General features: G+C 49.2%; 1 protein-coding gene across 18 annotated transcripts in view; it reads left to right on the top strand.

Moving 5' to 3' along the window:
- Window positions 1-26,980, top strand: part of LDLRAD4 (low density lipoprotein receptor class A domain containing 4) — a 439,373-nt gene that overhangs the window by 222,429 nt on the left and 189,964 nt on the right. For 2 of the 18 annotated variants that reach the window (XM_063653353.1, XM_063653352.1), the window contains exon 1: window positions 9,623-9,652. The exons of the other annotated variants lie outside the window; for them this stretch is intronic. In XM_063653353.1, the coding sequence (XP_063509423.1) occupies window positions 9,638-9,652 (15 nt within the window). In that variant the 5' untranslated portion in view covers window positions 9,623-9,637. Of the gene's footprint in view, window positions 1-9,622; window positions 9,653-26,980 lie in introns of those variants that run through there. 18 annotated transcript variants of the gene reach the window in all.

Here is a 26,980-nt window from a genome sequence, read left to right as displayed (position 1 = left end):
TGATCTCATGGTTTTTGTGACAAGGGAAGAGAAAGAAGGCAGCTTTGAAAGCCCGCTGAACTTCTCTTAGGAAAAGTGGCTTACTGTTTTCTGTGTTTCTCTGGGCTAAGTGAAGGGGGTTGAGGCTGCGGATCTTTTTGCAGTTGCACACCTTGGGAAGAGCGTTGGCCGGGCCGCCCCTGCTCACACGGCCTTCTTACTGAGATCATTTTATGATGCACTCAGCTTCTCTCCCCAGTTTTACTGACATTATTTTGAGGAGTTATATTTGAGACAGATTTTAAAATTTTTGTTATGGAAATTACACTACATAAATACCAGTGCTGTAAATGTGAAAATGGGAGGGGATTTAAAAAAAGAAACTATTTTCTGTATTCCTACTGTATTTTTATATGGGGGGCAAGTTACGTATGTCCCCAATATAAAAATGACTGTGCTCTAGCAAATTTTAAGCCTGCTATTTATGCTTGCTAAATTCAAGAGTCTTATAGTACAAATAGTTTTTCTCAAGTTTTTCTATTGTATTTCCATTTGCATTTTCTCCTACCGAGCGCTCTTTGAGTCCCATCTCTATACTTTGCAAAGACAGTTCTCAGAGGTTCGGGCTGGGCGCGTGCTTGCCTGGCATTGGGTCCGTGTTTTGTGCGGTAGTCTCTGTGTAATACAGCTTGCCTCTCACCTGGAGTCATCTGGCCTGCAGGCCCCTGCTCCCCCAAGGCCCGGGATGGCCCGGAGGCACTCGCTCTGGGTGTGCTACTTAGTGCATGGAACCAGGGCTGGGTGCGGGAAGAGGGAGGAAGGCTGCAGGTCAGGATGGGGGACTGGGAGCTGGGTGAACACCTACCTGAGGATGAGCAGGCAGCAGGCCAGAGGGTCGGGAGCCCTGAGGAACCCTGCTTGTCGGCCTTTCCACATGGATGGAACAATGTTGTTTTCATCTCCTGAGCCTCAGTGCCCTCATCTGCACAATGGGGACATAAGAATGGTTATTGGAGCATCACACAGGACAATCCACAGCCAGCACTTAGAGCAGCATATTCCAGGCGCTAAGCACTCAAGATTACCTCAACCCAGGCTGGGGGTCTTAGAAGGAGGTGAGTAAAAGCAGCATCTCACTGTTTTCTCTGGACTTGACTAACAGCAGACACACCCATGGTAAGCTGTGTGGAGAATATCAGGACCTTGTGTGCTGCCTTGACTGCGTTCAGAGTTCTGGAGCCCTGGCCTCTGCTCTGGGGCACTCCACAGGCTTCTTCTGGTCTGCGGGCTCCTCCTTGACTTCAGGGCCCTTTTGCTGAGGGCTTCCTTGTTTTCAACCCTCCTTCCTACCCTTCCCTCCTCCCTCGCTCCCTTTCTTGTCAGTATTCTTTCCGGTCTTTGAGGCCTATCTCCAGATTGCTTTTCCGCTCATTTTTTAAAATGCGAGCACTTTAATTCTGCCTAGAAGCTGAGGGAGCAGTTGCATCCATCAGTGGCTCAACTTTGCCCTAACAGAGGAGTCTTACGATCCTGTTGGCAAACTCTTGGCCCCCTACTGTTCAGATATGACTAGAACTTTTGTCTTTATAGCTAAAATGCGATATTATTTACAATATACTCTCTTCTAAGAAGACTGGAGAGCCAGGAGACAGAATGACAAAGGGCAGGACTGTGGCTGTGGCTTCAGATTGATCTGGGTTCAAGGTTCAGCCTAGGGGAGTGACATGTCCTTTCAGCTCGGTTTCTCTCCCTGTGGAACGGGCACACTTCCTGCCGTGTAAGCATCTAAAGGAAAGAACGTCCGTGGGAAACACAGTCTACGTCATCGTGTTGCAGTTGCCATCTCCACTCCCCACGTGGCCCTTCCTGGGGAGTGCGCTGCTGTGACTTTGTATGGTCCATCTGTAATGTCAGAACCATTCCGTACACGGAGCAGGAATTCACAGGTGTCCACAAGTGCACTTGCCCAGCGATCCTGGATGATTCTCCCTATTCTGTCCCCTGGGGGAAGCTGCGACCTGGCCTGTGGCTGCCCCCCACGTTCTCCTCAGGTTCTCTGCAGGCGCCCGAGGGAGCTGGCCGAGTGGTCATGGGGGGGACGCTCACGGCGCGGGTTGCCTCTGGATTGTTCTGTGTAGCTGGGAACTCCGGGGCAGGTGGTGGTTTCTCTGTCCTCTGCTGCAGCTCACCTCTGCCAGGGTGTGTGGCTTCCCAGGGGAGGAGGCCAGAGGGTGGCCTCATATTGAATGGCTATATATTCTTTTCCCCGTATTCTGTTGGGCAGTGAACAGGGATATTTCACTTCCTGTTATAGCTGTGAACAAGCCTTAGAGCCTCGGGTGTTAGTGGATGACACTTTTTATTGGATCCTTCACCAGCCCGTTTCCTACAGCAGACAGACAGCCTGCCTTTCATGGTGTGCTGCTCTGACGGTAAGGTCCCCTTCCTCTCCACCTGGATGGAATCAGAGTATCCCATGAACTCTTGTCTATGAAGTGCCATGCTTCAGAAAGGCGTTGCCTCATTCTTCTTCCTGCTTAGGAGCAGGATTGGCTTGTGTGATCTATGTCACCTTGTTCCCACCTGGAGGATATACTCAGTGTTCCGGATCTGAGGGCACTGAGGCTGAAGTGAGGTGAGACCTTCTGGATTTCCAGATGAGCTAGAATCAGTTCAGTTTCCTGTCCATGCCATTAGCTTTGAGTATGCTCCATGGCTCAGATGTCTTGGCCATATCTCCCACTTGATATTTGCTAAATTTCAGCATGAATTAAGGTTAACCAGAAAATGTTACTGTTATTTGTAAAGCCAGCAATACTAAGAATCACAGAAGCTCTGAAAGTTACTGTAAGTAGCTTTTCTCTTCAAACAAAAATGTGTTTGGAGCCCAGGCTGAGGCATAGTGGGTTTCATCTGCCTTTTGCCTCTCCTCACCATGGTCAGGTTATCATTGGACCGAGGCTGCTTTATTCTGCTGAGAGACCAAAGGGTTTTGCATGGACGTGGAGGTCTGGGCTGACATCCATTATCTCCTGGGGAATGAGTTTTGCTGGCTGCATCTTTCTGTGGAAGAGGAAATATGCTGTCAGCCTAAGTTGCCAGCTTTTGTAACATCTTTTCTCTGGCTGCTCTATCAAAATATTGTACCCCGAGCACTAAACATACAAATTACACAAACACAATTATTTGTTATTTACACAAATAAAATAATTATACAAACTATTCCTTATACAAACAAAATTATTTATGAAGTACCTTCTCTGGTCATTGTACTAGGCCTTGTGGAAACGAGGAATGAAGGAAAATATAGACCCTGCTATCAAGGTGCTGAGAGTGGGGAGGCGAATTCACACCTGCACAAAGATAACTAAAAATGGGCCCGGGGACCGAGTGGGTCCAGTCATTTGTGGTTCAGGGGATAGAGAGATTCATCCTGGTTGGATTAGTGGTCACAGTGGCTTCCTGGAGGAGGTGTGCTGGATGGCAAGAGGAGAGGACAGAGTGCCAGGGCCCAGAAGAGCATGAGCATAGGTTGGCAATGAGGGTGGCGCTGTCTTAGGACAGAAAGCCATGGCTGGGGCCCGCGTGGGGCACGGCTGAGAAAGTGGGTTGGGCCTAGAGAGCCAGAAGCCAGTGTATAAGGCTCCACCTCCTGCCCTGGTCCTAGGACAGGCCACCTGCTGGCCGGCCGGCTGTGGGGAGCCTGAGGCTGGCATCCCGCTTGGTGGACCTGCCACCTCACCGTTCCTGCCCGGCCAAGCACTTCCTGTGGTGCTGTATTTCCAAAGCCCCTTGGCCACATCTTAGTGGGGGATAGCAGCATTCCTTCGACTATCCAGAAGCGATAATTGAGTGGTCTGTGTAGCCTGGCACGTGCCACGCCCTTTGAAAGCCTTGGTGAGCACAGACCCTGGAAGCCAGCGCTGCTGAAGGATTCTTTCCACTGGACCTTAAGAGTAAGGTCAGCGTCAACAAGAAACCACAACTTTCCCTTTGAGCTTCAGTGGAATTTCCACTTAACTGAGAGAATCTGATTCGGGGAAAGCAGGGAGAGGAGCAGCTCCCCCTGCTACTGGAGGGTCGGGGGGAAGCTGCTTCTCTCTATATGGAGACCTCATTAAACTGACCCCAAATCAAATGAACTGGAGCTGATAAAGTGCACCCAGTTATGCCAGGATTATGACTTTAGGACTTTTTCAGGAGGCAACTTTTTCCTCCCATTGCCATTTAGGGTAATAACAACCAAATAAAATAAAATCCAACTTATTAAAATCTGAGCTGATTATCTTACTTCTGAAACCAGCTTTTCCCACCTTCTTCATTTTTTCTTCCAAAGAGACTGGCATCCTACTTGTCACCTGTAGGCACCAAGCTATGACTGCCTTCCTTCCCACCTTAAGCCAGCAACTTCCCACCTCCCAAGCATTTTGTTTATTGAGGGCTTGGGGATCAGGCTCGTAACCACATAGCCACATAGGTAACCTGTGCATAACCAGGGCTCGCAAATGCCAGACGCTTCTATTTTTTCCGTATAATTATTGCAGTAAAGCTTAACCATAATTCTCTATATTAGAGAATAGTCACCATATGTCCTTTTCGAGTTCATATTTCTCCAGTTGTCTTATAAATGTGCGTTTCGGTTTGTTCTGTTTATCATTTGTTTGCACCAGGATCCAAAGAAGCTCCAGGCATCGTAGATCGCTCTGCTCCTGAAGGATCTCTGATTCTGTAGGTTCTCTCTCCATATCTGTTTCCCCTCCCTCCCTCTTCTTGTCATCGTCGTCGTCTCCTCCTCCTCTTCCTCCTCCCCCTTCTCCCTTTTCTGACTTTGGGTGGACGGGTCTGGCTTGCTTGTTCTGCAGTTTCTGTACTCTGGATTTTGCTGGCTGCTTTCCTGTGGAGTCACTGAACGTGCTTCTCTGTCCCACACCATTCCTGCCACGTGGTAGGTAATGCAGAGGTCTGGGGAGACTCAGGTGTGAACGCTGTGTGTGTGAAACTACTGCCTCAGTACAGCTCTTCCATCAGGAGCACATTGTGTCTGCTGGTCTCTTGTGTGATACCGTCAGGCATTTGGGGTTGCAAAACAGTCACAACCAAATTCTGTCCTTTTTTCTCAAGTAATTAGTAGGGATACATCTATAAAGAGAAATTCCCCATCAATGATTTGATTACCCTGAAGTGTATATCATATAGGATCGATTAACTTAAGGATGAAGGTTCCCTGTCACTCTGCACAGGTGACCACTGAGATTTCCTCTGTGTGTTATGATGAACTGATGAATTGAAATATGTTTGATGCATGCATTTAACATTTTTAGGAACCCCCTCTGCTACACTTGAATAACCAACTCACAGGTCGCATCTGGAATTTGGGGATTGTCAATGACCTGTTTAACTCCAGGTTAAACTCCTGGCGTGCAGGGGCTAAGCCCTCTCCCCTTCTCTTCCTTATGATCTTTCTTAAAATTTTCTTTTCTCTAGCTTGCTTTATTGTAAGAATGCAGTATATCATACATATGACATACAAAATGTGCGTTGATCGACTTCTTATGTTATAGGTAAGGCTTTCAGTCAACAGTAGGCTACTAGTAGTGAAGTTTTTGGGGAGTTGAAAGTTATACACAAATTTTCCACCTCATGGAGATCAGAGCCCCAACCCCCAAATTGTTCAAAGGTCAGCTGCACACAGTGGACACTCAGAGTGTTGACTGGAGACCGTTGATCCTTTCTCTGCTGCCTCCCAGCATCCTATGAGCATGGCTGCCAGGTGAACAGTGCCCATGAGGTCTCTGTGGTAGCCTTGGTGCCTGCCACGGTGCCTGGCGCATGTAGCATATGGGGCATGGCCCTGTAAATATTTGCTGAGTGTAGGGATGAGTATTATTATTTTAGAAAACTCAAGCCTGACCAGAGGATGAAAAAGGCTTTTGCTTGCATGGCCTAGTACCTTGCAAGTGGAAGCAAGGATTGAAAATATCCACGTGATGCTGGCAGCCTGCATGAGAAGACAAAGGAAGAGACTACATAAGGCTGGTGCCCACAAACTGCCTGTCCTTCCCATGTGTGTTTAGACTGCCATAAACACCCAAACCAACCAAAGTAGAAGCCTACTCTGGTAAGCATTTATTCTGGGACCAACAGTGTGTTTTACTGTGCGTGTGACCGGTCAGGGCTTCCCAGTGCTGCAGCCCTGGAGGGACAGACCTTTGGCCTCTAAATATCCATCTGCTGTGTAGGAAGGACCAGTCGTGCCAAGCACAGAAGAAATGTGGAGTGCTTCTTGCCGACCCTAAAGACATGTAAGTGTGTGAGCAGGTGTGAGTCTGTGTGTGTATGCATGAGATGTGAGTATGCCAGAGTGTGTGGGACTGTGTGTGGTATGTGTGCACAAGTATGTGTGAGAATGTGTAGTGTGTGTGCACAAGTGTGTGGGTGTCGGGGAGTGTGTGTGAGTCTGGTGTGTGCATGCATGTGACTCCGTGTGGTGTGTGCATGAATGCATGGGTGTGCCATGGGTGGAATGTGTATGCAGGTGTGTGAATGTGTCCGTGTGTGAGGGTGAGTCTGTGGTGCATTTGTGCATGAGTGTGCACGTATATGTGCACGTGTGTGAGGGTGAGTGTGGTGCATATATGTAGGAGTGTATCTGTGTACATGTCCGTGTGTGTGTGTGCGTGTGTGTATGTGTGAGGGTCTATGGTACATGTATACATGAGTGTGTGTGCGTGTGTGTATGAGAGTCTGATGCATTTGTGCATGAGTGTGTGTGCGTGTGTGTGCATGTATGTGTGTAGGGGAGGGTGTGTGGTGCATGTGTGTGTGAGAATGTGTGTAGGTGCATGTATGTATGTGTGTGTGTGTGTGTGTGTGAGGTTGAGTCTCTGGTGCATATGTGCATGAGTGTGTGTGTCTGTGTGTGAGGGTGAGGCTGTGTGGTGCATGTGTGCATGAGTGTGTCACCTGGCTTTAGGCAAGTTGTTCAGCCTCTGTGTACCTCGATTTTCTCATTTATAAAATGAGGATAATATTGGTATCTTTCAAAGGGTTGTTCTGAGGATTTACTGAAATAGTGCAGGACAGGCAATTAGAGTAATACCTGGCCCACAGTACATGCTCAGTAAGCATCATCTATTGGAGGGTCCACTGCTTCCTGGGGATGGGAATTAGGTAGGAAGGGAGCTGCTGTTTGCCGAGTGCTCACTGTTTACATGCATTATCTCATTTATCTCTCAAAAGCACCCTAGAAAGTCATAAAAATGCAGCGCTCAGGGTGGTGAGGTGATTTACTCAGAGTCACACAGCCAAGGCGTGCCGCTGCTGGGGTATTGAACTCAGGCCATGGTTTTGTTTGTCTTTGGAGGTGCTATTTTCCCCTCCCATGGTATTTTTCCAGTAAGATAGGGATTTACTCATCAGTTCTTAAAAGGCTTGAAGGGCTTGGGTGGTGGGGATCGAACCAACCGTCTTCTGTTCAGGAGGGCCGCAGAGGATGGTTGTTTTCAATTGATACGTAGATGGCGATTTTTGGTTTCATGCTAGATTTTCAAACAGATTATGAAAAATTAACCTAAGAGCCCTTGTGTGTCAGGGATCGTTGATTCTGTTGATTCCTTGGGGTTTCCTCTACAAACTGATAAGCTATCCCTTCTTCGATTGTGTCCTGTCCGGGTAGTACTCGTATGACCCAGAAGCCAGCTCTCCTGTCTGACTCACTGTCTTGTCAGGAGGTTGGGGATGATGACAGCTGCCCTGGGGAGGTGAGAAGCAGCGTGGCTTCAGCATGGGGGCGGCTCTGTTTCTGCCATCACCCTCCCCGCTTCACCTGCTGCAGGCACCAAGAGCCCGCCTCAGCCACATGTGGGCTTTTAGCCTCTGATCCCCAATTTCCCTCTGACTCTTGTCTGAGCGCATTGGCCCCTTCAGCATCTCCAGCTGTGCTGGGAGGGGTGGGGCCTGCCTTGGGGGCCCTCTGGCATTCAGCAGATTGGACTTCCTGTGTTGATGTTGCTGACTGCAGGGGATGTGGGGCAGGGGTCTTCCAGGTTGTGGTGTTACCTTGGAGCGAGGCTGGGGTGAGGGGCTCTGGGTTTCCACAGACTTAATTCTGGCTGGCCTCCATCAAGGCCGTGCTCAATGAATCGGGCTGTTCTGCAGAGCAGCCTGTGTGCTTTAGACAGGGCTCCCCAACCCCCCTCCCCCCCGCCTCCTTTTTTTTGACTTAAAAAAAAAGAATCTATGGCAAAGCAATTACTGACTGTGACAGTGACCCAAAGTGGTATTTAAAACAAGATGTGGAGGGCAATATGCCTCTCTCTGGGCTCTCCACGGGATCGAGTTGCAGGGGCTGTCACTGGCAACACGCTTCTGCCTGAACGGTTCTGTGGGATGAGCCCCAGGGAGGCGCTGGCAGCCTCACACCCTCCGCTCCCGGTCCCACCCCTTGTGTTGGCTGCCTTTGTTTCTCCAAGACGGTTTTCTGATCAATTAAAATCGTGTAGGGTCTTAAACGGTAATTCTGCCTTTTCAAATAAACAAAGGCGGAGAACAAATGGGAGGGTAAGTTTTAATAAACCTTAGGCATCATTTCCTCCTGCTGTGACACTAAATTTACTCGGATAAAAACAACCTCTTAGATTTACATTTTGATTCTGTTACGCTTTCATGTGTGCGGGGCTGTCCCACTTCAGATGAAATTTATCCACTTCTTTAAATATTTAGTAGTCTAGCGTGGATGTTAATGAAAGTCTGGCGGTGCTATTTTGAGAATTGCAACAATGATAGTAATTTTCAGTGTCAGATTCCTGCTTCGCAAAGGGAAAGAGGGATGGGAGAAGGGGGAGGGAAAAATGGTTTCAGTTCTAATAGAGTTTGCCATCCGCTGGGCCGTGCCAGACAGATGGGTCATGAATACTGTCTAGACGCTCTCTGCCTGAGCAAAGCCCTGGTCTCTAAGGACACGCAATGAGACGCCGGCTTAAGTAACTGGGGAAAGTCAGGGCAAGCTCTCCTGTAATCAGATAGAAATCAATGTGATCCTGCTTCCTGGGGGAGGCCAAGGGGTGGCCGGGAGGGTATAGGGAGAGGGAGTGCTAAGAGAAAAGGCCCGCCGTTACTGATCAATTTTAGTGCAAACTTGACAATTATTAGGCATTAGGGAGAGTGTGGAAGGACAGTTGTAGGATGATAACACTATTGATTTAAGCTGTATTGCCCAGAATGCAGAATGATATATTTCAGACCCAGGCTTCAAAGGCCAGAGAGGAGCTGGGGTGAAAAGGAGGATGTTGTCTTGTGTGGTTAACAGAGGAATGCAGCCCGTGGGGTGACCTGCGTTAATTGTGTATATTAACACACTCAGCACTGCTCTTGTCGAAACCGTTGGTCTTGACTGTTCATTTAGCCTGTTAATTTGCAAGGGTTTTAGAGGCTCACCAGGCTTGCTTTCTCTTTTTATGAATCTCCGCGAATTTCTTCATGCTGGGTCTCTTCCGGGCAGCTCCACAACTGGCAGAGCTGTAGGAAAGCGGGTAAAAAAAATCCCCAGCGCCTGCCTGGCTGCGCTTGGGTGCCTGCGTAGTCGTGATGCTTGTCTTCCTAATTATTTTCTGAGTGGCGGGGTTGGAGTTTATGTGACGTCAGAAGTGAGTTTCTGCTCATGAAGACTCCCAGTGTAAGTGTGGTGGGAGTCGGGAAGGAGATATCGAGGTAAAGATGAGATCGGGGGGCGGAGGCTGGGGGACCACCGATAAGGCGGGAGGCGACGCAGCAGCTTGCCGTTCAGCTGGGAGGTGCTTTGTCGCTTGGTTTGATGGCCGCTAACCACGTCTTCGTCTTGAAAAAAATTATCCAAAAGGGTACTACAGTGAAACTTGGAAGGGACCATCTTTGAGTAATTGCAGAAATAAAGCTGAAGTCTAAAGCTGCTGTGAGATATGTCGTGGACTGCAGAGGTGGGTGACCCTCCGAGGGCTGGACTTCTGAATTCATCCTCTGGGCTGGTGCCTCTTTCAGTCATGGCAGCTTTAACATGGGGAAAAAAAACCAACAACCTAAACTTTGCAGTAATCGTTTTTTCACTCCTTCATCCATTCTTGTTTTGTCCCAAGAGCTAATAGCAGAGGGAAAAGAAGATATTTTTTGCTTCCTTCCCAGAAAGAAAAGAGAGATCAAAGATAAAAAATATTTTCAAAGTAGACAATCACTGGAGAGGCAAGAGAGAAATCTTCTTTCAGGAGTTTGCAGTTGTGAGCAGCGAGTGAGTCTGTCCTTTTTCCAGACAGCTCCTAGAAAAATTGCCGTGGTCCTCTGGAAGGTCCAGCTGTCCTTAGATGGGCACCTTCTTGCCCTAGACGCTTTGCTTGCTGTTCACACCAGGACCATCCACTCAGGGCAGAAACTTTTCATTCCCTGGGATGGCCTGTAGGGAAGGGGCACATGGCAGGGGGCTGGGCTGTGGGCATCAGCCCTTCTGCTGCCAGCCATGGGGCCTGGAAGGGGAGCCTTGTGCTAAGTGAAAATTTACCACCTCTTGGTTCTGTTCACTTAAAATCTTGGGACCATAAAGAGCATCTCCCCATTTCAGAGACTGGCGGCTCAGTGGGGTGACCCCCAGGCTCATATGTGTGCTTGGGAGAGGAGAATCTCAGATTGCCCTGCCTCCTTGAGAAAGGCCCCTGCCTTCCTGCGGCATGCACCTGTTCCGGAGAGGGCCCCTGAGCTGGGCTGTCTGCTGTGGATGGCTCTGCCATGGCGCTATCTCCTCCATCCTTATCTATCTCTTCATTGTTAGTGGAGGGTGTTGGGCATCTGTTATTTGCTTTATTCTAAAAATTCAGAGAAAAAGGAACTTGAGCTACACTTCTGGCTTTTTACCCTTAGATCTTGGGGGAAGGTCAGCTATGGTTCCAGGTAGGGTGTACCGCCGCAGGCCCTTGCATGCCAGCTGTTCTCCCTGTCTGGGTTTGGGCAGGTGGTGGGTTCAGGCCCAACCGCTCTCTCTGTCATGGGGCCGGGGTGGTGGCTGAGCCAATCAAGCAAAATGATGGACCTTCCATCACGGGATGTAAGCCCGTGTCTTGACTTCATGTGACTTTTTGTGGAAGGACAGCCAAAGAAACACACTACCGAGAGAGTTCCCTCTTCCATTTGCATAGGCTTTGGAGATAGAAGTGTTAAGTGTTGTTTCTTCCTTGGTGAGAGGGGTTAGCATGAACCCAGAATTTTAAATGCCAATCTGACCTTAAAAGGCTGGCAGAGACCCTGCCCTTCCAGGCCTACCCGTGCCTCCCACTAAAGCCCCATGCGGCCTCTAGATCAGCGGCCGCTGCCTCCTCTCGCCCTTCTGGTTCAGTGTCTGCTCTCACGTTAGGAGATGTTAACTGGAAATGACAGGACCTGGAGCCGGTGCAGTTAGCTTCTCTCCCCCCAACCCCCCCCCCCCCAAAAAAAAACACAAGATCCCAAGACTGATTAGTTTTCATAAGTTGTTGAAGGAGAAATAGTTGTTGAAAGATTATGTCTGGACAGGGGGCTGGAGGGTGTTATAGAGAAAACATGTTTGGGGTAGTCACTTGTGGAAAATTGTATGCTGAGTAGTACAAAACATCCCATCTCTGGGATACTTCATGGAAGGTATTTTTCTGAGTATTGAATGCGTGAGAGGCATGGGCTGGGCTCTATGGGCAGGTGCAGGGCTGCAGGGGCTAGGTGACATGGAAGGGTGCAGTGTGTGTGAGACGGAGGCTTTGCCTCCCAGCTTTGTTCTGTCCAGTGCTAAATGGTGTCCTTGAGAAGGCCCACAAAGTTGTGGCATGTATCCGCAGTGCCAGTATGCAGGACAGAGGGAACATCTTCCTGAGCCTGGGTGCTCAGGGAGGCCACCATCATGGGCTGGCAGGGTCTGGAGAACCCCTGCTCTTCAGGGGGTGTCGTGGGGAGATGGCTGGGCAGGGATGCCACATAGGCTTGTCATGAAAGCTTGCGGGGAGGGGAGGGCTGACTTTGAGGAGCATCACTAGAAAGGTAGGTGGGGTCAGATTCTAGAAAGCCAGGGATGTCAGGCCAGATGGCTTTCATTCTCTTTCATGAAGGAAGTCATTGAAGGTTTTTGAGCAAGAGAGGCTACAACACAAAGCTGTTGTATAGCCGGAAGGTCCTTAGAGATAGCTTAGTTTAGTTCTGCACTCAGGAAAGGAAATGAAGCCTGAGAATTTACATGACTACTTCAAGGTCACAAAAATAGTCTTTGGCAGAAGTATAATATGTATGTTTCTAGTCTGTCTGGGCTACTATTACCAAATACCATAGACTGTGATATGGTTTGGCTATTTGTCCCCTCCAAATCTCATGTTGAGATGTAAGCCCCAGTGCTGCAGGTGGGGTGAGGTGGGAGGTGTTTGGGTCATGGGGACGGATTCCTCGTGGCTTGGTGCTGTCCTTGAGGTAGTGAGTGAGTTCTCACAAGGTCTGGTTGTTCAGATGTGCGGCACCTCCCCCCTCACTCCTTGCTTCTGCTTCCCAGTGTGAGATACCAGTCCCCCTTTACCTTGCATGATGAGTGGAAGTTCCCTGAGGCCCCCGGAAGCAGATGTTGACACTATGCCTCCTTATGTAGCCTGCAGAACCCAGAGCCAGTTAAGCCTCTTTTCTTTGTAAATTACCCAATCTCAGATATTCCTTTATGGCAATGCAAGAGATGGCCTAATATAGATGGGATGGCTTATAAACAATCGAAATGTGCGTCTTACAGGTCTGGAGGCTGGGAAGTCCAGGATCAAGGTGCTGCCGGACTCGGTGTCTGGCGAGGGCTTGCATCCAGGCTCACAGACCGTGCCTTCTTGCTATGTGCTTACATGGCAGAAGGGGAAGGAAGCGCTCTGAGGTCTCTCTCCCATGGGCATGAATCCCAATCCTGAGGGCTCTGCCTTCATGACCGAATGCCTCCCAAAGGCCTCACCTCCTAAGCTCGTCACTCAGGGGTTAGGATTTCAACATATGACTTTGGGGGTGGGGAGAGAGTACAAAAACCTTCAGACCCTAGCAGTGCTTCCCATTTCTTAGGCCAGTTCTCCTTCCACTAGACCCTGTCCTCACACCAACTTGTCAGGTTAGGCAGCGTCAGGGTGGCAGGAGGAAATCACCCGGAAGGACCCTCCCTTGCAGAGTAGGCGCCTATGGTGAACGTGGCGTGTGCCCCTAAGAGTAGGGACTAGGCCTAGCTAGGAAGGCTGTCAGAGGGGCAGGTCCCCAGAAGCTGTGCCTTTGGGATTATGTAAAAAAGGGTTTGGAGGAATCCACATGAAAGCCACAGCAGGAGATGAATAGAGAGGGAAGTCAGAGTGTGCCCGGCACAGCAGGGTCCCAGTGTGGTGTCCCCAGTTTGGGGTTCACGGTGGCAGTGGCGGCTCCTGGCCACCCTCCTTGCTGTGCTCGGAGGATGCAGCGGGTGCAGACTGTGTGCCGTGGAAGGGGGCGAGGAGGAGTCTGGGGCTATCTCTCGGCAGAGGGATAGCTCAGCAAAGGTGGTGGGTGCGCTAGAGAGAGAGGAAGACCCCTGTGAGCAAGTCTCTGCGAGGGTAGGATGGAGCCTAGAGAGTGGAGATGTGGACGGAAGAACTCCAGTGCACAGGAGGAGACTCTTCTGGAGCTGAAAAAGGAGGAAGGCGGGAGTCCTTGCTCCTGGGCAGAGCTGCTGCTATGAGTCAGCCTGGGGCTGGGGAGTTGGAAAAATACCGACATAGGAGGGATCTGCAGTCCTGACAGTCAGCATCTTGGTCATGCTCTGCAATGTTCAAAAGAGCTTTCTGCATGTATGAACTTCTCTCCACAATTCCACCAGGTCGCGTGTTTACTAATTGCTAAGTGCTTTACTTGAGTCATCTCATTGAATTGTTAGAACAACCAGATGTGATAAGAACTCATTGGACCCCTCCTTAGGATTAAGGGGGTCAGTGATAATGCGTCCAGTCTCAGCCTGAGGGGTGACCCCAGCGAGAACCTCCAGGAAGGCCAGAGGCAACATCCTGGGGCAAGTGACGGGGACCACGGGGGATGCTACATGGAATGCTGCTTTCCAAGTGCAAATGACCCAGGAGAGAAAGGGCACAGAGATGGGCTTGTGCTCTGCTCAGCATGGGGAGCACTGCGGGGTTGCACATGAGCGAGTGTGAGGTCATGGGATTTGCATCATGTGCAAATGAAATGAAGGAATCACAGGGACAGTCATCGTTTTAAAAGAAGCAGGACCCCGCTGTCTTGCCCTTTGAAAACAGATGATGGTGGACTTCGTTTTGCATTGCTCCTGGTGTGCCTGTGGTCGCATGCACGTGCTCGCGTTTTGGAAATGAGGAGGCCCGTGAACTGGTGTCCTGCTGTGTGTGAACTTGGGGTGTGAGGTTCGAAAGGAGCAGGACCTTTCATGATGTTTTTCTTGGAGGCCCAGCCCTGAAACTTGTTTGTGTCATACATGACAATGGATTTGTGCACTTTTTGTATCACAAGAATGAGCTAAAATCAAGAGTCAGCAGCTCCGCTACTCCTTAGTGACCTTGGTTTATTAACACCTCAAGCCTGGCTTTTCGCAGCTGCTGGCAAGGAAGGCAGGTTTGATCCCTGGAGTCACTTGCGACACACACACACAAAAAAAGCATTCTGAAATGGTGACTTTGACCTCTGTTATTAACTTTAATGAGATAAGTATTAGATGGAACATTTAGCCAAGAGAGGTGTTTCTTTGTAAATAGTGTTATTATTTTCAGGTGTCTGAGAGAGACGTTGATCAGGGCATGTGATGTCTTTGAGCCCCCGCTGAGATGAGAGCTCCAGCTCTGAGCAGTGCCCACCCATCCTCTGCAGGGCGCCCGGTGCTCCACCTGCCCTTCCCTCTGTTGCCCCTCATTACCTCCCAGCCCCGTCCCCAGTACTGCTGTGTAATCTGTTCAGTGGGGACAATAATGACGCAATGTGTGATCCAGAGTCTAGCACCTCGTGGCGCCTTGATGGAAATAGAAAGCTGTGATCACAGCATTAAAATATGCTAACAGGCTGCGGGAGCTAATGGGCGCCGTGTTCACACTGCAGATGTTCATTCCGGCGCTGCCGCCGACTGCGGGGACAGAGCCGGAGGCTGCGCCGTGCACACCCAGCATCTCATGGTAGTTTTGTTTATTGCAGGGGTGTTCTCCAAAAGGGGCATCCTGCCTCCTTTATAAGGTGTGCTGTCTTTCTGGCTCTGCGATGATATAAGACCCCTTTTTGTCTGACTGTTAGATGCGCAAGCAGGCGCAGTGTTCACGTGGAGGGAATGTTAGCGATGATGACAGGGTGCAGTCGTTTGATGAAAATAAATTGGATTTTAACCTGTTTGTGGTTAATGTTTATCTAGTTGGAGTTTCTGAGCACTAGAAAGGGGTGCTAAATGCATTGTCTAAATAAATTTGTGAAAGAATTCCAGTATACCACATTTAAAGGGATGATTTAAGTGCATTATATTAAGTTGTGAATAATATGGAATGTTGAGTGTCTGGCTTGCAGTGCTGTCTTCCATTTGCTTCCTGGGTCAGCCTGGCAAATGACTCCATTCTCTTCATCATCTTTGCCCTTATTACTAGCCAGGCACCTCACTCCTTATTTTCTTGCTCTTACTTTGGGGAAATCCATCGGTTGAAACATACACTCAGTGAGTAGACAAGGCAGCCAGAGGCTATCTGCTTACAGGTGGGTGGCTTTGTGCATGCTGAAGGATGCCTGTCTCTGCAGAGAGGGTAGCAGCAGGACATGCCTGGCCCGGGCTGGCCATCCACCTGAGCCACAGGTCTGGGCACAGGCACAGATGAGCTGGGAAAGGGCTTGGCCTGGTCCAGAAGGTGCTGGAGGGCAGAGAGGCACTGTGTTGCTGTGACAGTCCCTGATGTATGGGGATGTGTGGGATGTTGTGTTACCTTTGGAGATCAGACCACTCCAAGCCCTCAGCAGCAGCCTTGGTCCTGCTGTGTTCATTCATCAGGCATCCCACTTGGCTGCGCGCAGTGCTGGATCACCTGCGGCGGGAGCAGAGCATGCGCCCTGTTGGGTGCTCAGTCTGCGTTTGTTGAGTGGATGATCACAACCCTGCAAACATGGTCACTGAGCTAGGCAGTCCAAAGGGTGTCCCTCCAAGGGAAGTGAAGCTGGTGGATGCTGGACACCTGTATGTGCAGGAGCTGGGGGCTGGGGAGGGGGCATAGGTGCTGCCTGGGAGAGGCACCAGGTGTCCTGGCACCAGGACCAGGGATTTTCCTCAGGCTGGGCTGGCAGGCAGGTCATTTTACGCAGTGGGCACTTAGGCAGGAGGCCTGGGGTTTCCAAGCTTTTTGGGGGCTTATGCAAATATTGGAGACCTGAAAAAAATTCTGCTTCCAAGATAGGAAGTGAAAACTGCCAAATTAAAACAGACACATTTAATTAAATGTTGACAAAACGTGACGGCTTGTCAAATAGTCACCTGCAATTCATTGTCTCAAGTGGGATGTGGTGCTTTTTCCTGGGTTTGATGTGACGTCTATGAGGCCCATAGAGGTCATGAGATGCCCTTGGGTAGCCATGGTGAGAAGAGGCTGGAGGCTGCGGGGGCACCTGCTCCTGGTGAGCAGGTAGAGGAGACACTAGGAGCAGCTCAGCGTCCTCCCACAGCCCGGACGGCTCTGAGGGTGGGTCCTCATTCCCTCTGACGAGCTGGGCTGGATCACTTGAGGTACAGGCGGAAGATGGAGAGGGGGCCAAGTCATGTCCTCCCTGTGGCTGGGGCAGAGCTGCGCATCTGGCTTCCTCCTTCCACACAGCCCCAGGGAAGATATCCGGGGGCTTGGCAGCCTCCCCTTCAGCTGCGTTCAAACCCACACTGGGTGCCATTTCTGGTGCTCTAACATACAATTGAGCAACTCTTGGTGGTGCTAAGATAAATGGATGATAAATTGCAGTTGTATATTTTTAAGATTATGAAGAAAGCAAACATTTAAAATATAAGCCTGTTTATTAGTCTGTTTTACTCAGAGCCCCAGCTTCCGAAGTCTGGTTGCCCTGAATTCCATGTAGAAGTCCTGCCGGGACTTCTGGCAGGAGCGCCCGCCATGTCCTGCGCTGTCTGCATTGTTAGGAAACGTGTCCTCGCTTGGCTCCCAGCATATGGGGGAGAAGTGAATGTGTCACTGCTGTGGCAGGAACACATCTTCCAAGAACTAAGGGACGTCTTGTCACGGACTCCTAGGCAGGAAACAGGGCAGAGTTCCAGGTGTCAGGTGCTGTGGTTTGAGGTGTGAATAAATAATTACCAAAATGACTGGCTGTGGTGGGGAATGAGGAGCATGCACACGTTTTGCCTGAAAGTGGTAGCCTGAGCGTTAGCAGTGGTCCCCCCGCCGTCTGCCTGCCTTCCTGAGTGTGCCACATCTACACAGGGGTGCCCCTTCCTGACCGGGGTGCCCTCTCTCACCTTCCCTCCTGCTCCTTGTGCACCTTCCCAGGGTTTCCCTGGGCAGCTCTGGTGAAAGGTGTGCGTCACGCTAAATGCGCCCTCTCCACGTCTCAGCGGCCAGTTGCCTTTCCTTTTTCTTTCTATGATGCTCCTGTATTGCCCCTGGATTCCTCTAACCCACATCGTGTTGGATTTTAATTATGTGTTTAATGACTTCTCTCTTACTAGATTATGAGTAAATCCCTCCAAGGGAGGGTCTGTGTTTTGTTTATTTTTGGTCCCTGAATGTCCAGTGCAGGGTCCATGCATGCACATATACACACAAATCCATCAGATACACATGCATTCATAATAAGTTTGCTTTTTAAAAGGGTATTTTATATAAATAGAAATGGGAAACTATTATATTTGCAGACATAAACCAATGTATGCTATCAGTGCGGGTTTGAGCCCCAGCTTCAGGCCCAGTAAATCACAGGTCAGCAGAACGATGCCACCCATTTTTCTTGGGACATGTGGTTTCTTCTAGATTCTGTGGCTTACAGTGCTATCCAAAATTCCTTCCACTCCTCCTTCACCTCCTTTCTCAGCTCCCAGGATTTCTGTCTGTCTGGGGAAAACCCTCACCCTGTGTTTTTCCTCTGGTGTGAGAGCAGAGAACAGTCATCCACATAGAAGAACACTTCTGTGGCCAAGTGTGTGGGGCTTCCCCACAGCCCAGCAGTGGACACCTGCTGTAGCGTCAGCTCCACAGGCCGGGGGGTCAGTCCCCAAGGCTGCCCCTTAGACTCCAGTTGCAAGTCCAGGCCTCAGGAATTTCTCACCGACTGGCTTCAGGTTGAGGTTCTCACAACCCCTTTGCTATGTTTGATTAATTTGCTGGGGGGTGCTCACAGAACTCAGGGAAACACATGTTTACATTTACCAGTTTGCTCCAAGGATATTGCAAAGGACACAGATGAAGGGCTGTGTGGGGCAGGGCATGGGGAAGATGTGGAGTCCTGTGCCCTCCCTGGGCACCCCCCTCCAAGAGCCTCTGCATGTTCCACCATCCAGAAGCTCCCTGAACCCTGTCCTCTTGGATTTTTATGGGCGCTTCTTGATGTCAGCTTTCTTCCCCGCTGGTGGGGATGGGGCCTTCTCTGAGGAGGGTCGTATGAGCAACAGGAAAGGCTGGAGGAGAGAGATGTTTTGCCTGGCAGCTGAAAGGCGGACAGAAAGGACAGGAGAAGGTTGGGGAAGTTCTGTTTCCTGAGGCCTGATGCACCCGACCTTCTAACAGAAGACTGTAACAGGGCTGTGGGGTACACAAGGCCAGGTGCCGTGGAGGAAAGCCTGTAGATAGATGCATATCACGGCACCACCACATCTCCCCATGGTTCACAGGCCCTCCCCAGGCATCCCAGGGCCCTCTGCTGTGAAGGTGGCTCCCCCGCCTCGCTACCTGGGCGCCCCCTGCCCTGTGCAGTGTGCTTATTTCAGTGCTGGTCTGACTTGCTCTTCGTGGTGGTAAGCTCCATGAAGGCAGGACCACGCTCAGGGAGTTTCCTGTCCTTCACTGCCCCAGGGATGTGGCAAATACTTAATCAGTGTTTGCTTATGGAATGAACAGGTCCATGAATGGTCTTGGAAAATGATGTATCCCAGCACCATGGTGGTGGTCGTTCATACGTAGTTCTCATGACTTCTTTGCTTTTCCTAATGGTGAGGCCGGTAGGCCCATTCATTTCTTGCTGAAAAGCGTGGTAAAGGCAAGTCTCCTAACTGGACCAAGACTACAGCCTGCAGAACGTGCAGGGCCTGGGCATGGGGAGCACGGATAAGGAGCCTGCTGCTGATGCTGAGCAGGAGCCGTGGAGGGGTCTACACCACTGTGCTGACTCTGCGTGATGAGGATTCAAAATGCCATTCGCGCAAAACAAATTTAGCAACTAAGAAGGAGAGCGGCGCGCTGCTTTAGAAGCACTATGTGTTAGCAGGTGTGGTACACACCTGACTTTGCTTCCGTGGCTGAGGAAGGGGAATGAGTCTTCTGTGCATAAATCTTTCCACAAGCACCATCCTGGGTGTCCTGCCTGAACAGACTTGTGAGCCAGGGCCAGGTTGGAGCATGTGCCCAGGTGAAAATTATACATTATTTATTCATGTGAGCAACTCTTGCACCTGTTTTGAAACATTCACTGCTTTGTTTTGTTTGTTTTGTCTAATTGCATGAAAGATGTGGTAGGCAGAATAATGCCCCCCAAAAAAGGTGACCACTTCTTAATCCCTGGAACCTGTGAATATGTTACCTTACTAGCAAAAGGGACTTTACAGATATGATTAAGGCTAAGGACCTTGAGATGCAGAAATTTTCCTGGACCATCCAGGCAGACCTGGAGACATGAGTCCTCTAAAAACAGAGACTATTTCCCAGCTGTGCTCAGAACCAGAGGTGACCACCAAAGAGAGGTCAGAGCCATACCATGTGAAAAGGACTTGACTTGCCATTGCTGGCTTTCCAGATGATGAAGGGGCCTCAAGCCAAGGAATGTGGGCAGCTTCTAGAAGATGGAAAAGGCAAATAAATATTCTCCCCTAGAGCTCTGGGAAGGAACACAGCTCTGCCACCTCCTTGATTTTCACCCAGTGAAATTAGTTTTGGATTCCCAACCTATAGAACTGTAAAGTAACACATTTGCATTTTAAGGCCAGATGTGGTGGCTCACGCCTGTAATCTCAGCACTTTGGTTTTGGAAGGCCGAGGTGGGAGAATCACTTGAGGCCAGGAGTTCGAAACCAGCTTGGGCAACATAGTGAGACTCCATCTCTACACCAAAAAAAAAAAAAAAAAAAAAAGCCAGGCGTGGTGGGTTATGCTTGCGGTGCCAGCTACTCTGGAGGCTGAGGCAGGAGGATCACTTGAGCCTAGGAGCTTGAGGTTACAGTGAGCTATGATTGGCCACTGCACTCCAGCCTGGTAACAGACTGAGACTTTGTCTCAAAAAGAAAGAAAAATTAAAAAATAACATTTGGTGTTTTTTTTTCTTTTTGTTTTTGTTTTCCTGAGATGGAGTCTTATTCTGTCACCCAGGCTGGAGTGCAGTGTGTGATCTCAGCTCACTGCAACCTCCACCTCCTGGGTTCAAGCCATTCTCTTGCCTCAGTCTCCCAAGTAGCTGGAATTACAGGTGCCCGCCACCACACCCGGCTCATTTTTGTGTTTTTTGTAGAGATGGGGTTTCACCATATTGGCCAGGCTGGTCGCAAACTCCTGGCCTCAGGTAATCTGCCCACCTCAGCCTCCCAAAGTGCTGGGATTACAGCTGTGAGCCACCGCGCCCGATCAAATTTGGTGTTTTAAGCCACTGAGTTTGTATAGCTTGTTATAGCAGCAATAGGGAAGAGATACATATGGCTTTGCCTATAGAAAGATATTGCTAAATAAAAAGAAGAAAACCCTTCCAGGTCTACATTTTCTCAGGCAGTGCTTGCACTTTAAGGAGCACGTGCAGGATATTTACATCAGTGGCAAGTCTATGAATCATAGCTTAGTCTCATCATTAGAGGTGCATAAACTCAAGGTAAGCATACCGTAAGTTTCCGCTCAAGGTCATACCCTGGATCCAGCCCTGTCACATGGTTAATGTTCCACAGCCAATGACTGAGCTGGAGCCAGAGCCACTGCCCCCACATTGTCACACCACGGTCATTGTCATTTCACTGCAGTTTCTCCAGCTTCCTTTTGAAGAGGAACACGAAGGAGAGGTGCTTTGCAAGGATACAGTATATTATAAGAATAGGGACATGTTTGAAAATAGTAGTTAATGAACATTATTTTCCTAAATTCATAGCTTTTATTTTGTTTTTTTAACAGACAGGGCCTCACTGTCTTGCCCAGGCTTGAGTGCAGTGGCGCTATCACAATTCACTGCATCTTTGAACTTCTGGGCTCAAGGGATCCTTCTGTCTCAGCCTCCTGAGTAGCTGGAACTACAGGCACATGCCACCACGCCTGGCTAATTTTTGTGTTTTTTGTAGAGATGGGGGTCTCACCATTTTGCCCAGGCTGATCTGGAACTCCGGGCACAAGCAGTCCTCCTGCCTCAGCCTCCCAAAGTGCTGGGATTACAGGCGTGAGCCATGCACCCGTCCTTAACTGATAGTTTTAGAGCAGCCCATTAGATTGGACCCATGTCATCTGACGAAGCCATGTGTCCGTTTTGTATTTTCTAAGAGATTTGGTGCTGAGTAAAGAAAAAGAAAATTCTTCATGTCTGATGAGAAGGTAGTGCTGTTGAGAGAGACCAAAAAAGGACAATTAGTGATGAGGGTATTTAAGGCAGACAGTTCATACCTCCCGAGTTTTTGGAACATGTGTCTCTCTTTGGTAAAATATTTTGGGGATAATCCCTATTATATGTGTATTTAATTATTTTAATATTATATGCATATACTATCATAAACTTCCTAAGATAAACACAAAATTATAGATTTTGCTGAAGAGCAAAATAAAAATAAAATTACTCTCCCCTTTTCTTCCAACACCAAATGAGTCAGCCCACTGGGGTGTAGTAGGCAGCTCTGCCTGGAACTGCCTGCCATGCTGCCCTCTGTGTGCCTGGAACAGCCTGCCATGCTGCCGTCTGCATGGCCGGGGCCCTTCTGCAGCCCCTACTGCACCAACCTTCGTCCGCTGTTATCGGTGAACACAGTGCCCACCTCACCGTGCTGGGGTGGCCTGGCTTGCTGTCTCCGAGTACCATGGGAACTGAGGTGGGCTGGCCTTGTCTCCCCAGCGCCTGCTCACAGAAGGTGCCCCATGATGTCTGTCGTGCAGATGAATCCACACGTGCTGGGCTAGTACAGAAGATCGGTAGGCAGGGCTCTTCGTGGCCAGGGCCTGAGCAGGACAGATAGCCTTGGGGACTGCATGGGTTTTGGGAGTCTGGGGTAACCGGGGGAAGTAGGAGGACATAGTATACAAAGGCCAAGAAGAGCGAGGAAGATGTGGGGATGGGGACACGTACCTGATTGAGGGAAATGGATTCTAGGAACACAAACGTCATTGAAGAAGCAGAGTGTGTGTTACTGGTTGAGGGTGTCCTGGTTCTTGGCATCTTGAACAAAGAATCAGACAAAACACACAAAGCAAGGAAAGAATAAAGCAACAAAAGCAGAGATTTCTTGAAAACGAAAGTACACTCCACAGGGTGGTAGTATGCCCTCGCAAGCGGCTCCGGAGCCCGGTTACAGAATTTTCTCAGCTTTAAAGACTGTCTAGCGGTTTCCCATTGGTTACTTGGTGTACACCCTATGTAAATTAACTAGTGGCCTATGATCAGTCTGATTGGTTGCAGGAGGGGGCCAATCAGAGGCTGAAGCAAAGTTACAAAGTTACACCCTATGCAAATGTCTGATTGGTTGCAGAAAGTGACCAATCAGAGGCTAAAGTGAAGTTACAAAGTTGTACTCCTATGCAAGTGAAGACTTGGCTCCTGACCAGCCTGATTGGTTGTGGGAGGGGTCCAATCAGAGGTACTTTCAATTTTTCATCTGCCACACAGAAAAAGTGGGAGGGGGCAGAGCTGCAAGGGAGTAGCCTCTGGTCCTTGTGTTACTTGGGCATGGAAAGTTGGGGTTTTCCTTTTGATTTAGTTCTAGGAAGTCGGTGTGAATCGGTCTTAGGTTCCCTTCCTCCAGATCCTATTCTCCTGCCTCATGGGGTCACTGCTTGCCTGGGTGGATGAGCTGGAGCTTCATTCTGTGAAAGCAGTGGGCTGGCTTCAGATCCCGTGACAGCTGCAAGTACAGCAGAACCAAGGCCGGCACTTGTGGAGTCCTTCACTGTCCTCAAAAAAGCAGGTGGTGTTGTCAACCGTGGTTACACTGGACAGAAAGAACACTGTTACCAGGAGCCAGGTGTGCAACAGGTCTGACTAGGACTGTGGGAGTAAGGCCGGGAAGCAAGGGGTCCATGCAGGCACTCTGAGCTGAGACAAGCAGGCTGACCGCTAGACTGGGGGCCACAGGGGGACGGGCCAGAGATGCATCCAGGTGTTCTCAAGCCAGGGTGCATGGTGATGGGACTCTCCAGACCACACAGCCAGGGAGGGGGCTGGTTTTCAGGATGAGATGCCAACCTTGGTCTAAGAAAGGTGACTTCTACATAGGGCTGTGAGACAGTCACTGTTCAATAAGCAGTTGGAACTAATTTTTTTGGATTTTAATGATTCCAAAAAAGAAATCTGGGAGCTACAGATTTAGGATTTATCTTCTTCCCTTAACTGATACAAATTCTTCTATGCCAAGCCTTGAAGAGCGCCCAAGAAAGGCGTATATCAGTGCAGAAGGTGGGAGTCCAAGAGGCCAGTGTGGGCTCAGTCATGGCGGCTGTCATGGATGGAGCAGGGACAGCAAGGATGTCTCCCAGAAATGCAGAGAGCTTGAGCAGAGCCCTGCCTGGGAGCTTTTCTACAACATTGTAGCCAGAGAGGTTCAACCTTTCCAGTGGAGGGCAGCTCGCGGCCTAGACTCGGTGAGGACAGTATACTCTCATGCGGAGATGCTCCTGGAAGCCTCACACACCTGTGGCCGTGCCGTGGTGGCCTTTGCAGGGCTCTCTAGGGCAAGCTGAAGGCAGATCCCGACCGCCAGGGGCAGCAGCCAGGGATGGCTTACAGGGCAAGCAGAGCATTTTCCTACCTGTGGTCCCGCTGGGGGGCCTGAGACCAAGAATCTCCACGAAACAATCGGCGACCCCTGAAGATGCCACACAGGGTTTCTAGAATCACAGGTGATGTGTGTGTGCACCTAGGGAATGGGAGCTCTTCCTGGGTGTGGCCATGTCCCCCCTGGACTCCTAAAGGTTGACCTTGCGGGATGGGTGACAACCAGCTCCCAGGCTCCCTCCCTCTCCCCCAGTTTTCCTTTTCTCTCTTCCCTTCCTGTACCTCTTTTGGAGGCCATGCTGCCTGCCCACCCGCCTCCCTGGAAGTGTGCAGCCCCCCGAGCCTGCGGTTCAGAAGAGCAAACCCGCCAGCATCCCAGGGCACCTGCCTGACGAAGGGAACAGGATGCCTTCTCTGCATTCCCTTCGTTGCCCTAAATTAACACCATAGCTCCATTCTGTTATTTTTGTGCTCAAACAGGCTTAAAAACAGTTGTTAACACATATTCTCATCTCCCAAATTGTCATTTTTTTGAGATGGCAAGGAATACATCACGCCTTTGGATGGCTTTAATTTACATCATCTAGTGTTCACCTCATTCACACGATTCTGATATTTCTAATTCTGAGTAACTAATGGCAGGTGACAGGGCAGTCACCCAACAGCGCATAGCACCTTGGGGCTTCGCAGAAAGAGCCCTGCATGAGGACCTGTGTGGCACCCACACTTCAGGCCAGCTTGACAGCCACCCCTGCCTTTAGGGAGCTGCAGCAGCTAAGAAACATGTACTGCAGAATAAGAGAAAAGGACCCAAGATTGCTTTTTAAAAATGTGTTTCTTAACTTGTTCTTTGGCATAATTTCTGCATTAATGGATAGTACTTCTCAGCCTTTCATGAAATTTCTGCCTCTTATATGTGGAGAAAACAGAGGCTGTTTTAAATTATAAAGGAAAGCTTTAATCTAGTCCAAGAAACTGGGGGAAATAGACTTCTTTTCTCGCTTTCAGCCCCATTTCCCTACCTAATGTTAAATATGGCTATTTCTCCCAATTTAGAGGGTTTTCTTTGTAGAATATGAATGAGCTATTTACTGGGTAACAAAAAGACAAGCCTTTCAAGTACAAATGGAGCTTTGGAGATCTCTCAATTTGAAAGACTAATCTCTGCATAAACACAACTGTTTCTCCATATTGCTGGGAACACTCCATCTATCTGTTTGGCCACATTTTCTATTATGGTTTTTATAAAATGAAACGATGGCTAATAGCTCAGCAGAGAAGTATTTGGGCACAGTAGCAATAGGGATGTGTTTACATTGCTTTAAACTGTGTTGTGAGCAAAGAATAGTAATTTTCTATAGAAGTTGCTCTAATCTGATCAGTAGAATTAGGCATTGCATATTTTCATTTCTGTACCTTTATCGGAGCTTATGTCAACTAATAATCTCATTTAGATACTTGGGTTTTTCATATTAAATATCTGGTTATACCTGCTGTATCTTTCAGCCTCAAAACTCTTAGATCAGGTCTTCCCTTTTCTTTACACAAGTGGATAGCGGATGTAACAATACCACTGTCTGCCACAGGGAATAATTTGAGGGGCCACGGTGTGTCTAGAACCTTCCACAGGGAAGTGCACCTGGGTATGGAAAGATGGTGCCATTGGTCTTAGAAATGCCCTTTAGGGCTGACAGAGCCTGACTTTTTTTTTTTTTTTCATGTCGCTGTAGATGGGGCTTTTGAAACCCTCCTTCCCTTCAGCCCCCACCCCCACCCCCACCCCAAGGTTTTAGGACAAAATGGGATGAGTGAATTCATGGCTTGACAGACTGAACAGAAAAATGAGGCTCCGTGCTCCATATTCATGTGCATCTGCCCCTCATGGTGACATGCTAATTGGTTGGCCGGTGCACAAGACAAGGAAGTGCAGGTTTCCTGTTGCTCACACAGTGCTTCCTGTCTGCTGTGGCGGGAGCCGGGAGGAAGGGAGCGAGCCAAGAGGGGTGCTGCCCACCGGAAACGATGGCGCGAGGCCGCAGAGCTAAACGGGGCCTCTCCAAGGAGTGCTGTGTTCACGGCTCCATCACTGTTAATAAGTATCTTGTGATTTCGGAATTTAAATGAGGTTGTGTTTAACCTGCGTAACATCTGGCTTTTAAAATCTGACTTTATTTTCCTTTTATTTCTGTGCATCGGCTCAGCCAAACTTAGTGATTGCTTAGGTGTTGAAGTCAGGTTACCAAACAGCACGCCCTCTCTTTATTCTCAGGCTGCGTATTTCATTGATTCTGAAGGTCAGATGGCTGTGTTCAAGTTCTGTTGGTATATTGGTGTCAGAAATGAAAAGATGATGTAACCCTTTATAACTTCTTAAAGGCTCATATCATGTCAGGAAATTAACCTGTAGGAGTTATGGACAAATGCCCATCCTGATTATTTTCAGCCATGAAAATGAGTAAAGGGTAGATGGGCATGCGAAAGGCTGCATGTGTTGAGCATTTGATTTTGGAGGAGGATGCATTTGTTGTTTGATGGAGTCTACAACCTTGCCCTCATTCCGAAGGGCAGCCTTTGGCCCTGGGCATGCCCTCATTGGCTCACAACACCTACAAACCACACAACATTTGGCATCAGGGTTGTATCTGTTGGTGGAGGACACAAGGCCAAAAGGAAATGGGATTTCCTGGTTAGGCCTGCGGCTTGGCAGATGATTGTTGTGGGAAAGCCACTGAGTCTGTTTAGGCAATTTCTTCTTCTTTACTAAAAGTGTTCCTATTTGTGGACACGTGTATAAACTGTAATGCTGTAAGTTAGGCCTCTCTGTCTAGAATCTCAGCCTCTTCATACTGTCTCCTCCTTTTTTGCCATATTATTTTCCTTATCACTTATCACTAACTAT

Source organism: Pongo pygmaeus, chromosome 17 (assembly GCF_028885625.2).
Source record: "Pongo pygmaeus isolate AG05252 chromosome 17, NHGRI_mPonPyg2-v2.0_pri, whole genome shotgun sequence".
In the NCBI taxonomy this organism is placed as follows: Eukaryota; Metazoa; Chordata; class Mammalia; order Primates; family Hominidae; genus Pongo; species Pongo pygmaeus.
The sequence above is the reverse complement of the archived record's forward strand: the minus strand, read 5'-3'. Positions and strand labels throughout refer to the sequence as shown.